Genomic DNA, 16,717 nt, shown 5'->3' with positions numbered 1-16,717 from the left:
CTGGTCAAGTTGGCCACCCCCGCCCTGGCCCAGGGGAAGTCGGGGAAAGGAGAGGAGTGGGGATGTGGTGCGCGCGCTTCCTTAGGCAGTGTCTGTGTTTCTCTTGCCTTCCCGGCAGAGGTTCCCCCCTCCGACAGTGAGCCATTTGGTTTGGCCTGGTCGACCCGGATTGGGGGAGGTTTGATGTTGCAGTCTTGGATTGGAGGAGATTTCCTCATGACGTATGCCTTCTCTCTGGCCGCCAGGCCATAGGCTCGTTTTCACGCCGTCCCCGGGGGAGGAGTTAGAGGCCATTTCCCACTGGATGCGGAGCCTCCCCTTTTCCCTTCACGCACTCCCTTTGGCCCGGAGAGCGCGGGGGTGTCCGGTGGTTTCTCCCTGCTTTCCCCCTCGCTCGCTTCCCGTGGTACGGCCCACACTTTAACCGCGGCTGCGCGCGGCCGGCCCCGCGCTCGGCGCTGCCTGAGTCCCGGGTCGTGGCGCTCGCTCCGCTCTTCTGTCCCCCTCTCTTTTCCTCGGACGGCCCGCTTGGTACAGCCCGCGTCTCGGCGCTCCCTCCCCGCCCTCCCCCTCGGGCCGGCGGCTCTTGGTGCCGCCCGGGAGAGAGAACCAGGTCATCGGTCGGTTCCTGTGAAAACAAAAACAATCGGCGGTGGTGGCAGCAGGAGCAGCAGCAGCAGCAGCGGCGGCCGAGGCGTGAGCCGGGGCCGGGGCGTCATGGAGCCGGGGGACGCGGGTAGCCCGGGGCGCCGCCACTGAGCCGCCGCCGCCGCCGCCTCAGCCTCAGCCGCGGTCGCCGCCGCGCGGCACACGACGAGGGCCCGCAGCGGGCCGGGGGAACGGGGACGGGGCCTCGGGACGGCCCGGCATGGATCAGTGCGTGACGGTGGAGCGGGAGCTGGAGAAGGTGCTGCACAAGTTCTCGGGCTACGGGCAGCTGTGCGAGCGCGGCCTGGAGGAGCTCATCGACTACACGGGCGGCCTCAAGCACGAGATCCTGCAGAGCCAGGGTACGAGCGCCGCGGGCCGCCCGGCCCGGGGGCGGGGGCGGGGCGGGGGGGAGGGAGGGGGAGCCCCGGCGGGGCAGGGGCGCAGCAGCAGGGGCTGGGGTTGCGGGCCACTGACATCTCCAGCTCCCTTCCTCACGTCCCCCAGCCCCGAGGAGCATTCGCGCTGGGCCCCGGGCGCCGGACCTCGGCTTCAGTCCGGTCCTCTTCGTCCCTTGCCCCAGGTGTGGTCAGCGCAGGCCCCCCACCTCCAGCCAAGAGCCCGAAGGCTCTCCGCATTCATTCCAGGGGCCGCCCCCCCTTTTCCCTCGGAAGTGCCTGGCTCCGGGGCTCTGGGCGCCCCGATGGCCTCTGGGCCGTTCTTTCCCCCCTTTCCTGTAGGGACCGGCCAGGACCCAGCGAGTCATCATGGCCCAGAGCCCCAGGGGCTAGTCCGGCAGCCCCCTCCCCCCCTTTCCTTCTCCCCTGGCCCGGGGATCCCCCCACGGCCCGATGACTGGAGAGGGCTGGGCTTCAGCCCATCCTGGGGTCTGTCTTAATGATCTCATCGCAGACCCTCATTAGCCTGGTTCGTGACCGCGAGAGGTCTGTCACTTTGAACCTGGCTGGGTCTCAGTGTCTTCATCTGTAAAGCGAGGGACCCGTTTTCAGTGACCCAACTTTTGTTCCTGCTCTGACTCGGTTACCTTGTGAGTATCCCTGGTCGCATCCTCTTCCTTCTTCGAGAGATGAATTACGCCTGGAGGGCAGTGCTGGGTACCCGATCTCTTCTAGTTACATTCTCTTCCATTTGTTTTCTCTCTCCTTCTTTCCTGGGTAATGTTCGGAACTGGATCCCTACTGTCCAGAACTTGCTGGTTTGTTTTTTTTTGGGGGTGGTGGTGGTTAATGCATTGGTTAATGGGAGGTTCAGCACTGTCTGGGCTTTTTGGCAGCTCTATTACTGCGAACGTGTAATCTATTCCAGTTGCATCTTTCTCTTCCCTTCCCGTCCTTCTTCCTTTTTCAGAGGGTTCAGCATGGAATCCCATCTCCTAGAGCCCCTTTGGGTCTTTTGCCGCTCAGTTATTGGGATTTTCTAATCCATCCTCGTCACATTCTCTTTCTTTTCCCTCCTTTTCTAATGAGTTGAGTGTCACAGGCCTCCTGGGTCTTGTAATCCGTTGTAGGGAGCTTTTAGCATCAAGTTGTGCTGTTCAGAGCCACCTGGGTTATTGGGTCTCTTCAACTTTTCAGCCCTCGTACTAGCAGCACCTAATCCATTTTTAAAGTTGTTTTTCCCTTAGACTCCTCAGAGTTCCATTTTTTGGGGGGAGGGGGTCACCCTTTCCTTTCTCCAAAGCTCAGCCCTCTCTGGAGGGTGGGGGAGGGCAGGCTTTCATGTGGTCTCTGCTCTTGAGTATCCCTTGGCTCCACCTCTTTGGGCTGTGGAATCCCTTTCCAACCATCTTTCATTCAATTATTAACCTGCAATCCTGTCAGGAGTTGACAGGATAGGTGGGTGGGTAGGTGAGGTTTTTTAGTTTATTAAAGAGCTTCAGAGTCCAGAAGGGATCCAAAAGGGATCCAAAAGGGCTGGCTTCTTGGAACCTCTTGGATAATGCCATGTATTCTTGTATACCTATTTGTTTTGGTTTTTTGGGGGGCAGGGCAGTGGGGGTTAAGTGACTTGCTCAGGGTCACACAGCTACTAAGTGTCAAGTGTCTGAGGTCGGATTTGAACTCAGGTCCTCCTGAATCCAGGGCCGGTGCTTTATCCACTGCACCACCTAGCTGCCCTAATGACATGTATTCTTGAAAGTCAGTGACTGAGTTCTGAAGTTAGTAAAGAGTCAGCAGGAGGGGTTGATGCAGGTTGTCTTAAATAAAGGACAATGTTTGCAGTTGTTTTCCTTTAGAAAAAACAAAACATTTGGAATTTTTATTCTTTACCAGTTTGCTAGCAATAGTAACCTTAACCGTAGCTTTTTGGGCTCTTCTGGAAGGTACTCATTGTGAATTGCAAAGCTATCATAATCTTGCCTGGTAACAGGCTGAATTGACCCGGGCACTTAGCTTGCCAGCATAACCGCATGAGGAAATACGTTCTTTGCCTGTGTAGCTGAAGCCGTTGGCGGTCTAGTTTGGTGGGGTAGTGCAGGGTGTTTTCTGCCCAATCGTCTTGTTTCCCAGCAAGCCGAGTTCTTGGAGAGCTTTTCCCAGGAGAGTATATAGTGCCTTCAGTTATCCTGGTAGGAATGGTTAAAGGAAGCCCAGAGTGAACCTGCCTTTTTTTGGGGGGGGGGAATGGTGTGGTTGAGGGGATTTGTTTCCATGGAGATCTTGATGGGGCCTTACGTAAATGAAAGCTCCAAATGTCAAATTTTTGCACTTTTTTGCACGGTTTCTAGACCTGGGTTTAATTCAGGAGCCACTGATAGGATTCTGGGGGGGCATGATAAGAATTTCTCTAATCTTGCTTCACCAGCACTCGAAGTCTTAATTTCCCATTACTGTTTCCCAGGAGGACTAAACACATTCTAACTTGCATTAGTTATTTGTGTTTGTAGTTATTTCAGGCCTGTCAGACTCTTTGTGACCACATTTGGGCTTTTCTTGGCAATGTGCCTTTTAAATGGTGTGGCTACTGTTTTCTAAAATTATTACTACTTATATATTAATGGCTATTGCACCCGTTTTGGCAGTAAGCATTTATTATTAATTAATATCATATATACCAGTAAAGAATTGGCTGCCTGTTTCCCTAACTTCCTCTTAGTCTTAGACCTTCAGGCCTTCGTAGCTAAAGAGCATGTACCAAATGACAGCATTCGGAGCCAAGGGAGTGGGTTCAGGAAGCCAAGAGAGAGAGGGCCAAGACTGCCAAGATGGTGACCCTTAGCTTTTATCCTCTTTTGATAGTGGCTGGTACATTGATCAAAGTTAATTGGTTAGCATCATTCATTTCCATTGTTGACAGGACCTGAGGGTGGTCCAAATTAAAATCGAATTCTACCAAATGATGTCAGGGTTTGAATGCAAAAGACCCTCCCTTAGGTTGCTCAAGCCAAAGTCCATTAGATAATGGTTTAATTATTAAATTAATTTAGTTAATTAAAGGTCTTTGGTTTAATCCCATCAGTCTTTCAGTTAGGGGCCCCCTCCCAGGGCTGAACTTTCTGGGGTGTTGGGGAGAGAGTAACTAAACTAATCTGTCTCTCCCCTAGAAATCCATTATTAAGAGTTATTTTCTCACATGAAGATATTGGAGTCTTTTGCCACTTCCTTTTTTAGCTCATTTTACAGATAAGGAAACTGAGGCAAACGGTGAAATGACTTGCTCAGGGTCAGACAAGCTAGTAAGTGCCAGATTTGAACTCAGGAAAATGAGTCTTCCTGACTCCAGGTCCAGAGCTCTATCCACTATAGCGCCACCTAGCTGCCCTAGTTATATACTTGTTTCCTTGCTAAATCATATGCATAATGTTGTAATGGTAGCTGCTGCTGTTGTTGAGCCTTCCTTCAGGGAGGAGGGTCTTTCTTTTCCCTCATTGGATAACGTGTGTGTGTGTGTGTGTGTGTGTGTGTGGGGCTGTTGAGCATTTGTGTAGTGCTGTGTTGACTGTAAGGCCACTTGCTTTTGACCTGTGGAAAAGAAGCTGCAACGGCTACCTTGTGCCTCGTCTCCCCCCACACCTTGGCCTCACTGTTGCAGCTGTTAGACGCCCTGGACAAGCCAGGTGGTGGTTAAGTATTTTGAAATTCCTTTTGTGATGCTACCATGGAATTATTCCAAAATTGCCGCCTCACCCGACTTGGGTAAGCCTATAATAAGAGTCAGGTAGGATGTGAGGAAGTTTGGGGTGGGTTTGGTGAATCCAAAGCCATTTCAGCTTAAATTGACTCAAATAAAATGTCCTGAGGCAGAAATAAATTGTGGCACTAAATATGGTGACTAATACTCTACTGTTCTTGACCTTATCATTTCAAGGAAGGTTTCTCAGAAGAGTACTTGGTATGAAAAGTACCTTCTATATGTCATCTCAGTTTATCTGCACAACAGTCCTGGGAGGTAACGAGGTAACCCAGACTCCAGTGAATTGATCTGCTCTTGTTCACACAACTGGTCAGCTGCAGTCGCTCTCTCGGCTCTAGGGACAGCCCTTTCCAATGTACTTTACCCAGAAATGTTCCTATTTCCTGGCTGGCCTACACTGATGCTTCCTTGCGTTTGATTAGTGACATTTGTACATTTTATTAAGCTCTTGGATTAACTGTCATTTTGACAGTCCTGGGAGGTGTAGGTGTTCTAAGTTACACCTGGCCTTGCTGGAGGGCCCAGTGACAGGTGGCATGGGGTAAGGAGCACAGGATCTGAGGTTGGATGATCACGGGTTCAGACTTCGGCTCTACTCAGCAGCTCTGGGCCTCCTCTGCTCAGTTTACCTCTACAGATCTTGGAGGGTACTGGCCTCTTGATCACTGATGTTTGAGGTAAGAGAAGATTCACACTCAAGTTTTTTTCCTCCATGGTCTTTCCATGGAAAACATCCAGATGTGCAAGTGAATTCTTTAACATTAAATGTGTTTTTTGTGTTGTCTCAAGTTGAGAGTTCTCTCTGTGTTTGGTTCATTTATAACTTTGGGTGTAAGATGATTTAACTTAATCATTGATCTGTTTTTTCGCCAACCATGTAATCATTTCTCCTTTAGGTTTTTGCGCTATTACAGGTTATTTCCCTAGTTAGCATAGCCAGGTCCCATTTAGTGTGACTAATGAATCCCCCATGTGGTTGTATTATTCAAATCTATACTGTATATTTCCAGTGGACTGGAACCAGTTACTTTATTTTATATAATTACGACTTCGATGAGTGCAAAATTGAATACATTGGATAACTTCATTATTCATACTAATCAGGACCTAGTGGAATCTAATTTAAGGCATGACTCTTGGCCAGCTTTGCTGTTGGTATTGCTTAGATGATGTGGAGAGTATTCTCTCCACTCTGCGTGTATACATTTATTGCCTCCATGAGTTTGTCACAGATGGTTGGTCGGCCCCATGTGCTCGGGGCCCTCCTTGAACTTTCTTTTTTTAAACATTTTTATTTAAAGTTTTGAGTTCCAAATTCTATCCCTCCCTTCCCTCCCCACTCTGAGGCAGTAAGCAATCAGCTATAGGTTATACATGTGCAATTATGTAAAACATTTCCATATTAGTCATTTTATGCAAAAAGACTTGAATAAAAGATAAAAAACAGCATGTTTAAGGCTGTGTTCCATCAATATTAGTTCTTTTTCTGCGGGTGGATAGTCCACTTCATCATTAGTCTCTTAGGATTGTCTTGGATCATTGTATTGCTGAGAATAGTTAAGTTCCTCAGGTTTTCATGAACAATATTGCTGTCACTGTGTACAACGTTCCCCTGGTTTCATTAACTATGTATCAGTCCATAAGCCCAGCTTCCCAGGCTTTTCTGAAATCATCCTGCTTGTTATTTCTTATAGAATATTCCATTACAATCATATACCACAGCTTGTTTAGCCATTATCCAATGGATGGGCATCCCTTTGATTTCCAATTCTTAGCCACCACAAAAAGAGCTGCTAGAAATATTTTTGTACAAATAGGTCTTTTTCTCTTTTTTAGGATGCCTTTGGGTTATAAACCTAACCAGTGATATTGCTGGATCAAAGGGATTCACAATCTTATAGCCCTTTGGACATCTTGAGCTTTCTTGATATCTATGGAGACCAAAGGGAGTGTACAGACCATCTCTGAAGTTTTTCCTCCCGTATGTGACCAGACTGTCACCTTCTGGTTTTGTTTATATTGTGAATGTTGAGATTTGCAGTCTTCACTGCCTCAGGTAGTACTTGTATTGAGAGCCCCAGGAGCTAAGTTCATAGTTAAAAATAAAATAAACTGCACTTAATTTTCAGCTCTGAATTCTCTCCCTCCTACTCACCCCTCCTTGAGAAAGCAAGAAAAATAGAGCCGCCATTATAAACCTGGATAGTGAGGCAAACACGTTCCCACAGTGACTGTATCTCTATTCCTTAATCTGCCCTTTGAGGCTATTTGCCTCCTATCTGGAAGTGGGTTAGCTAAGTTGTCAATGTTTGTGGACGGTCCCTGTGCCCTCTTCTTCTCCCCACCATTGCCCCATCACTCCAGAGGTAGAAGGTGGCCATGCAGGACAGAGGGCCGGAGTTTGTGTATTTGTTTGTGTGGTCATAGCCACAGATCTCATCACCAAGTGGCTGGGCCATTGGTGGCAAGCTTCTCTATATTGAGGTAGGCTGGTCATGTCCTATTGCTGGGACTGTACTTAAAAACCTTTCTAGCTTGGTAGTACTTACTACTCAAAGCTTGTGGTCAGGAACCATAGGGCCACAATAAGATGTTGGAGTAGGATTCTTCAAAGGAATTTCAGGAAAGGCAGCTAAGTGGCAAAGTGGATAGGATAGAGCCAAATATGGCCACAGACACTTATTAACTATGTGACCCTGTACTGGTCACTTAACCTCTGCCTCAAGTTTCCTTATCATTTGTAAAGTGCTTTGTAAACTTAAAGCATTATATAAATGCCAGCTATTAAATAGGGAGAAAATCATGATGGCTTTTTCCTTGAAGAATGGAATGCACCTACTAAAAGCACTTCTAATATCTTGGTCATCTCCCAGAATACACATGTTCTCTGCTGTTCATTCATACAACTAATGATAAGCCCTTTGCTAGATGCCCTGGTGAATACAGAGAGGTATAAATGATAGTGCCCGCAGCGGAGGAGTTTGCTTGGCAATCGAGGCGATGGAGACAGAGCCACTTATGAGGGCTTAAGTAACCATGGGACAGCAGAGCAAGATATGTCACAAGGGAGTGTGTGATACAATTAAGATAGCGTACAAGATGAGTACTGGGAATTCAGGGGAGATGAGGGTCAAGTCAGTCAGTCTTCACAGTGAACAGTGGAGCAGGATTTTGACCTAGGTAGAGGAGGGAGGGCTAAGAAGGGGAGGCAAGAGTGGTTAGGTCCTGTGGAGAATATGGGCCAGTAGGTGAGGAGAGAGAGACAGACAGAGAGAGACTGAGACTGAGGTGTTTGTGTTTTATCCCAGTGCACTGGGGAGCCGAGCTCCCATGACTGCTCAGTACAGGATGGAAGAGAGAATGGGGCTGAAGAGCTAGGAGGTTGATCTGATTAACTAAGACAGGAAGAGCTTGTACCAGCATGGTGGGTGGGAGAATGGACAGATGGAAGAGGGCTTAGTGATCAGATGTGGGTGGAGGGGTAAAGTCCATGAAATAGACTCAGTAAATGCTTTTCCGTTATCCCATTAGCCAAAAAAAGGAAGTCGGGAAGGGCTGCTTCTGTTTGGGGGAAAACATAATTTGGTAAGTTGAGTTTGAGGTAACTGCAAGTGTTAATGTCCAGGAGGCCACAGAGATCATCACGTGCGTCTTTGTAGAGTCAGGTGCAGGACTCTGAGATAGTCCAGCCCCTTTTATAGATGAGGAGACTGGATACCAGAGAGAAGGAGGTCGTTTGGCCAGGGGTGGAACACTGGTCTCCCAGATAGATGCCTTGTTCCATTTGGAGGAGGGCTAGAGATAGATTTGGGAGACGAGTGTTACAGGAAGTTCTTGACCTGAGGTTCATTGAGCCCCAGGGATTCCTGGTTAGAATTCAGGGGGATGCCTGTGAACTTGTTTTTTTTTTTTAATATTTTGTTAACTAGTTCAGCATATTGATTTCCTTTGCAATCTGATGTATTTTATGTCTTTAGAAACTTTAGTCTGAGAAGGGGGATCCCATGCGTAAGGGGCCTAGGACACACACATTGGGAAAGAAAAATTGAGGGGCTCAGGACACACATGCCTTCCACCAAGAGAAGGCAAAAGGGTCCAGTTGCTGAGAAAGTTAACTCAGAAGTGAAAAGGGGGATCCAGAGTAGTGTGTGAAAAGAAAGTAGACAGATCAGTCGGGAGGATCCAAGACTACTTGGTTTGGTGATGAGGGGGAAATAACGACTTTGAAAGAGCAGCGTCTATACTGTCAGGGACTGAAGGCAGATCGATGAGGGCATAAAAAGGTAGGATGGAAATAGGACTTGGTTTAAGGGGGTGGGTTGGGCAGACATGCATATTGGAGAATAGGAAGGAGCCAATGAAGAGGGAAAGGCTGCTCAGTTTTGGGAGAGACAAAGACAGAAGGTGGATGGAATGGGAAAATCGAGTTGTATTCGATGCTAGTGAGTTCCAGCAAAGGCAGGGAAAGGCTGCAGAGGGTTTGCTGTGAACTTAGTGTGGAGCTGGGCTGGTGGCCCTGGGTTTGTGAAGGAGCTTTCTGATCCTAGAGCAAGGATGGCGTGAGGCTCGATGTCATGGGCGAGCTGAAGCCACTTGGGCTGGTCACAGATCACGCTGGTTTCTTTGTGGATAGTCTAGACTTTAACAAGTGATGGAGAAAATCTTAAAAATGCAAATCAAATTGAAAGGGATGTTTGCAGTTTTTTTTTCTGGAGAGTCAGTTAAACATTTACCAGCACATCCATGATCCAAATTGATAGATACTAACAACTTAAACTTATATTTTAGAAATTAGTTTTGTTACCGTTTCCTTATTAAAACTTTTTACTGATTCTTTTTGTTTTCACATCAGTCATTTTACTGTCCTTATCCTAAGACTCTCCCCCCTTCATCCCCCCCCCACCTCATCGCTTGATGGTTTTTCTGTGATTCAGGAGTTGGATTTTATTTTATCCATGTTTTCGTTTACCTTGTTGGCCTCGTACATATTGTGCTTTAGGCTGTTTATTTTGTTCAGCTTCAGTTTATACAAATTTTATCCTGTTTTTCTAAACTCCTTGTGTTTTTTCTTACATACTATTAAAATGTTTCATATTCATGCCTTTCCCCAGGGGAGGGAAATTTACTGTATTTGAGGTTCATTGCCACCACAGGGTTTCCCTTTGGTGTATATTAGACGTCGGCTTCTGTCTTTGCTTTGCTTGGGATGAGTAAGCCCCTAGTGGGATTACTGGGTCAAGGGCTACTGAGAGTTCATCACTTTACCCGCAACCTTCCTGTTGCTATCCAGAGAGACGGGGCCATTTCCCAGCTTTACCAGTGGTGACTTGACTGTCAAAGCTTTCCCAGCATTGATTTGTCTCATCTTTGGACATCTTTGTCAATTTGTATGGTTTGAGTCAAAACATCCGTTGTTTTGGCTTTCATTTTTCTTAGCGATTTATGGTATGTTTTCATATGGTTGTTTATAACTTGCAGTTCTCTTGAAAACTTAATATACTTTGACCCCTTAATGTAAAGAGCTCTGCTGGTTTGTATATACAGTTTCAAATCTCAGTATGTTTTGGATACGTGACTTCGGTGATCTTTGCAGATATCTCCCCTTATACAATTTCTCAAATTTTACCTTCTTTGATTTTGTTCTTGGGTTTTTTTCTTAATGTTGTCAAAATTGGCCATCTTCAAATGTTTTCTATCAATTGGTTAGTTAAGAATTCTCCACTAGATACATTTGTGAAAGAGGCCTGATTTGTCCTTTTCTCCTTGTGTTGTGACACTTTTATGTGGAGGTAACATTCATTTTGAGTATATTGTACAAAGTGTAAGTTGAAGGCCCAAGCCTAGTTTTGCCAGAGGCTTGCAGTATTCCATTTCTTGTCTCAAGGGGAGTCCTTCCCTAAGAAGTACATGTTCTTGGGCTCTTCAAACAGTGGGATTATTGCTTTGGTCTGCATCTATTTTTCCCTTTTCTTGTTCATTCTACTTTTCTGTTCTTTATTCATCCATCTGTCTATCCATCCATCTCTCTTATCTCTCTCAGTCATTGTTGCTAAGATTCTTGCCAGAGTCCTGCTTAATAGGCTAATCCTTCACCTGGAAGATGGTCATTTACCTGAGTGCCACTGTGGCTTCAGAAAGAGCTAAGGAACGGTTGGTATGGTGTTTGCTGCTGGACAGTTCCAGGAGATGCCTGGAGCAGAGCAGAGGTCTGTACACAGTGCTCATTGATCTAACCAAGGCCTTTGATACTGTCAGTCTTGAGAGCTTGTGGAAAGTTCTGGAAGAATTTGGTTTCCTGGAGAAGTTCATCAGAATTGTACATCAGTTTGCACAGGTCCTGGGTTATGGACAGTGCTCTCGAGCTTTCCCAGTCACCAGTGGAATGGAGCGGGGTTGTTGGTTCGCATGCTTTTTATTTTTAGCAAGATGTTTTCTGCAATGTTGTCAGATGCCTTCAACAAGGACGAAAATGACATCAAGGTTAGCTACTACATGAATGGTAAATTGTTTAACTTGGAAAGGCTACAAGCCAAGACTAAAGTAGAGGGGGAGAGTTGGTGTGTGACTTTTTGCTCACTCAGTGCAGCCTCTGAGGCTGAGATGCAAGAGTATGGATCGATTCTCTGCTGCTTGTGCTAATTTTGGTCTAACAATCAATACTAAGAAGCACCACACTGTCCATACATATATGGAGCCATTGGTTACAACAAATGGAGAAACTTTGAATAATGTGGATAAGCTGACTTACCTTGGCAGCAGTGTACTTTCTAGGGATGTGCACGCTGATAAATGAGGTTGATGCACGATTTGTTGGAGCTAGCTTAGTGTTTGAGGCTCCAAAGAAAAGTGTGGTAGAAAGGAGGTATTAGACTGCCTATCAGACTAAAGGTCTATAGAGCTATTGTGCTGACCTCATTGTTGTCTGCCTGTGGAACCTGGACAGTGTACCAGTGCTGTGCCAGGAAATGGAATTGCTGCTGCTGCTGCTTCTTTTGTTAAGTGACTTGCCCAAGGTGTCACAGCACAGGGTTAAGTGTCTGAGGCTGGATTTGAACTCAGGTCCCCCGAATTCAGGGCCGGTTCTTTATCCACTGCCTTACCTACCTGTCCCCTGAATCGCTTCTATTTGAATTGTCTTAGGCAGAATAAGGACTGGATACTGAGGTCTTTTTTTGAACTGAGCTGCCAAGCATTCAAACTCTGCTTCAGAGGGCACAACTCTGAAGGACTGGCCTAATTATTCAATGGTATGTTTGCCTAAAAGACTATTTTATGAAGAACTCACCCAAGGTAAGCCCTCACATGGTGGTGGTCAGAAGAAGCAATAAAAGGATACTCTCAAGGTCTTTCTGAAGAAGCTTGGAATTGATTTTGAGACATGGGAGACATTGGCACAGGACCACCCAGCATGGTGTGCCCTCATCAAAGAAAGCACCATGCTTTATGAGCAAGGAAGAATCCCAGTGGCTCAGAATAAACGAGATGCAGTTTTAGAGAAATCTCTCTTCTCCCTGTGGTATAGAGCCTTCTGAACTCCTTTGGTTTACTCAGCCACAGTCAAGACACATTGTACCTTGACCCAACATAGTGACGCAATTTTGGTCCTCTTCATGGAAAAGGACAACTACGTATTTCCCAGTACTTAAAAGGTGTTATGATGCTTTGAGGCCTGGTAATGCTAGGATTCCCTTCCTTCATACTTTTTCTCATTATTTTTCTTGAGATTTTGTTCTCTGAATGAGTTTTGTTTTGCCTAGTTATAAAAATCATTCATTTGATAATGGGGATTATGCTGTAGTGTGCTAAATCTAAATTAATTCAGGTAACCTTATTTGGTTTTTTTCCCTTTTTATTATATTGGCAAGGCTCAACCATGAGCAGTGAATATCTTCAATTTTTAAAGTCCTCATTTATTTCTGTACAGGGAGTGTTTTGTAGGTTTATTCACATAAATCTTACAGATGCCTTGCTTTGTTTACAAGATAATTTTTATGCATTTTGTAGCTATTTTGCCTGCAATTTCTCTGTGTTTATGAAAATGTTGATGAATTCTATTGATTAATAGTGTATCTTACTACCTTGCTTAAGGTATTAAAGTCTTTTTTTTTTCCCCTGGTGGGCCAGTGAGGGTTAAGTGGCTTGCCCAGGGTCACACAGCTAGTGTCAAGTGTCTGAGGTTAGATTTGAACTCAGGTCCTCCTGAATCCAGGGCTGGTGCTTTTATCCTCTGTGCCACCTAAATCCCCCCCCCCCCCAATATTAAGTCTTAATAGGTTTCTTAACTTTTTCTCTGGGTTTTTTTCCCCATAGCATTTCACATCATCTGATATGACATTTGTCTTTTTTCTCTTTGATGTTCAGGCCTTTAATTTTGTTCTCTTGTCTTATTACTATAGCTAGCATTTCTATATCAGATAATAGTAATGGGTGGGGAGTCATTTTTGTTTGACCCCATTTTTTTTTTTGTCAGTTGGGGTTAAATGACTTGCCCAGGGTCACACAGCTAGTGTCAAGTGTCTGAGGCCAGATTTGAAATCAGGTCCTTCTGAATCCAGGGCTGGTGTTTTATCCACTGTACCACCTAGCTGCCCCTTGACCCCAATTTTGTTTTTTTTGGTGGGGCAGTGGGAGTTAAGTGACTTGCCCAGGGTCACACAACTAGTGTCAAGTGTCTGAGGCCGGATTTGAACTCAGGTACTCCTGAATCCAGGGCTGGTGCTTTATCCACTGCGCCACCCAGCCGCCCCAACCCCATTTTTAATGGAAAAACTTTTAGGGGTTCTCCTTGACAATGTTAGAACTTGGTTTTGAAATGTATGCTTTTGATCATACATATGCTTTTTAGGGTTTTTTAGCAGCTGTATTTTTGTCAAACTTTTTCCTGTAGCCATTTATTGAAGAAAGTACAAACTTTTTGTGTTCCAGGTTGTTTTACTTTTTTTTCTCTCCAGTGGGGGTGACTGAACACAGCTGTGAAACAGAAGGCAAAGAAAGCCCAGGGAACTATAGGAGTTTGGTTGGTGAGGCCTGCCTTCTGTAGGAGCAGCACAGTGTGCAGCTTTTTGATACAGTTAACTAGGAAGACTGTCATCTATATTAGCTCAGTGCTGGTGGCGTTTTTAGAAGCACAAATCAGCCGGCAGGTGAGCTGGAGACGTGGAGGCTGTTTTTGAGAGACTGCAGTGAGCTGTCCCCAGATGCTCTTGAGGGGTGGCCCTGTTTAGAGGGACCTGGGGACCCGGCGGCCCTGAGGAGAGCTGCCCCTCAGGGGGCCTTTTCCCTCAGGTCCCAGGGCTGGGAGGAGAGAGGGATCTTTGAGGTGATGGGACTTGGGTGTACAGCACAGACCTGGGCCCTTGTACCTCCTTGAAGATTTGGTACCCTTGGTACGAGCCCTGGGCAACGAGTTGATCTTGGACTTGCCTCAGTTTGTTCAGCTGTAAAATGGACCGCACCTACCTTCCTCCCAGGGTTGTGAGGACCAGATGAGATCTGTGTGTGTACGAGGCTCCATACAAATGCTTATTCCCTTTTCCTCCCTTCAGCCTTAATTCCAAGCACAGATTAGTCCCGTGATCTCATTTGCTTAACAAATGCAGGAACAACTTGCCAGGGAGGCAGCCCCGCCAGCCTGGGAGTTTCCTTTTGTATTTAACAATAGCAGGGCATGTTACTTCTTCTCAGCCTCTACCAGGAAAGGAGCTTTAAAGGTTGATCAGGAATTTTCTTCATTAGCTCTTTGAAGCCAAGAAATGGAAATCCAGATGATGGGTTTTTGCTGCACTAGGTTGGTTTAGATTTGGGTAAAGGAGGAAGTTGGGTTCAAATACAGGAATTCGAGATTCTGTGGCCTGTGGATTTCATTGAGCTGTCTTATTCCTGGTTTCCATTTGCATAAATAAAGATGAAAAAGTATAAACATGTTCTTGGGTGCAATTGTGGAAGAGCAAAGATTTTGTCTTATTACTAAACTTTCTTGAAAAAGTGGCTCCAGGCAGTTTTGAGATTATCCTTTAGTTAATGTGGCATTTCCTGCCTAGGCCCCCTTACTCTAACTCTGGTTTAGGGATAGCATTATCCTAGTTTGAGTTGGAAAAGATTAACTCCACTTATGGTAGTGTACAATCTGTGCTGACACCTGACACCTTTTTTGTGGTCCTTGGTTGCAGCATCGTTGGTCTTAAACCTCCACAGGCCTCTTGGGCAGGGCTCCTGGCTGCCAGTCACCTGGCTTGTCTTCCTCCATTCTTGAAGGAAGGCTCTTTGGTAAATAAGCTGCTTGGTGAAAAGCTCTTGAGTTCTCACCTATGCAGTCACTCTCTTGTGGGGCAAGGTGCCCAACCTAGGGAAGTGAGCAGGCTAATGAGAACCAGAGTGAATGTGCGATATTTTGGGTGTAGTTTTCTATTCCACATTTTGGATGCTGTCTTAACTTAGATGTTCATATTAAAATAGGCATATCTACATATGTGTGTGGGGCAGGGTGAGCTTTAATAGCTTACATCCACAGGCAGCTTAGTCTTAAAGTGTCCCCTTCCTCTACTGGGTAAGGAAGGGAGGTAGTTTTTTAGATAGAAGCCGAGGTAGCTAGATGGCAAAGTGGTTAGCTCTGGACTTGGAGTCAAGAAGATCTGAGTTCAAATTTGACCTCAGACACATACTCAACTGTATGGCCCTGGGCAAGTCACTTAACCTTCCTTTGCTTCAGTTTCTTCATTTGTAAAATAAAGTAATGGCCCCTTCCTCTCTGTTTTTGTTGAGGATCAGTGAGATACAGCTCATACACAACTTCATCATCCCTCCTCTATGCATGTCCCATTTTCCCTTCTCACTACTTCAGATTTTGGGCAGTTGGCTAGTCAGTTCATATAATTGCTATTGTCTATTGACGCTTCCTTTCGACTGTATTTGGTAAGGGCAGCCTGCGTCACTCATTGTCTCCCATTTGTTAAGTCTCCTTTTGCGAAAGACCACAGTGTGTATTTTTGATGTGTGCTTGTCGTCTCCCAAGACAGGATGTCAGTTCCTTGAGGGCAGGGCCCAGTGCCTGGCAGTAGTTAGTACCTCACACATTATTATTGTTGTTCAGTCATTTCAGTCATGTCCAACTCTTATTGACCCCATTTGGGGTTTTCTTGGCAAAGATACTGGAGTGGTTCACCATTTCCTTCTCCAGCTCATTTTACAGAGGGGGCAAACAGGGTGAAATGCCCAGGGTCACACTGCTAGGAAGTATCCGAGGCCAGATTTGAACTCAGGAAGATAAGTCTTCCTGACTCCAGGAGAGTAAGATTTTATTCCTTTCTGTCTTGGCTTCATTGCATTCAATATATATTGTAAAAGCTTGTAAATTCCCCATCTAGGATCTCTCTCAGTTCTATCCTCTCTTCATTCCTACTGTTTCAGGTTAGGGGCCTTGAGTGGTAAGCTAATGAGAATTGACACTCTAGGGTAATATTGAGGAATCTGTTAAGCTATGCTCACTGCAACACCTAGCTCATATTCTGTTTTTAGGTGTAGAATCCAGTCCTCTACACAGTGACATGGGGGTTTTGTTGTGGTTCCTAGGTATTCCTCAATAAAGAATTACACTCTCAAACACAGTCCAATCAGAATTAAACTTATCTTTATTTGGTGCTAGGGAAGGTGACTGAGGGAAGTCAGAGGCAGCCTCCCAGGGAGGAAATAAGTATTCCGCCCAAAACAGCAGAAAGGGCAAAGATTTTTTTATAGAGTATGGATGAGGTGACAGTTGAAAACTTTTGGGATGGGTTGGGAAAGCTCGGATGCTTGTCATATTTCTGAGAGTTGAGGTTTTTTTTTTTTTAAATGATGGTCCTGACCTTTGGGGTCCTGCCTCTGGCAGGGTGGTAGCCACACCTGATTGATGTTCCTGCCATAGAATTTTATTTCC

General features: G+C 45.8%; 1 protein-coding gene across 1 annotated transcript in view; it reads left to right on the top strand.

The window, feature by feature from the left end:
* Positions 1-326: 326 nt before the first annotated feature.
* RMND5A (required for meiotic nuclear division 5 homolog A) overlaps positions 327-16,717 on the top strand; it is a 71,734-nt gene continuing 55,343 nt past the window's right edge. Inside the window, exon 1 of the mRNA XM_043983414.1 lies at positions 327-1,010. Within this exon, the coding sequence (XP_043839349.1) occupies positions 869-1,010 (142 nt within the window). The 5' untranslated portion in view covers positions 327-868. The remainder of the gene's footprint in view (positions 1,011-16,717) is intronic.

The sequence above is a fragment of the Dromiciops gliroides genome, chromosome 2 (assembly GCF_019393635.1).
Source record: "Dromiciops gliroides isolate mDroGli1 chromosome 2, mDroGli1.pri, whole genome shotgun sequence".
NCBI lineage: Eukaryota > Metazoa > Chordata > Mammalia > Microbiotheria > Microbiotheriidae > Dromiciops > Dromiciops gliroides.
The sequence above is the reverse complement of the archived record's forward strand: the minus strand, read 5'-3'. Positions and strand labels throughout refer to the sequence as shown.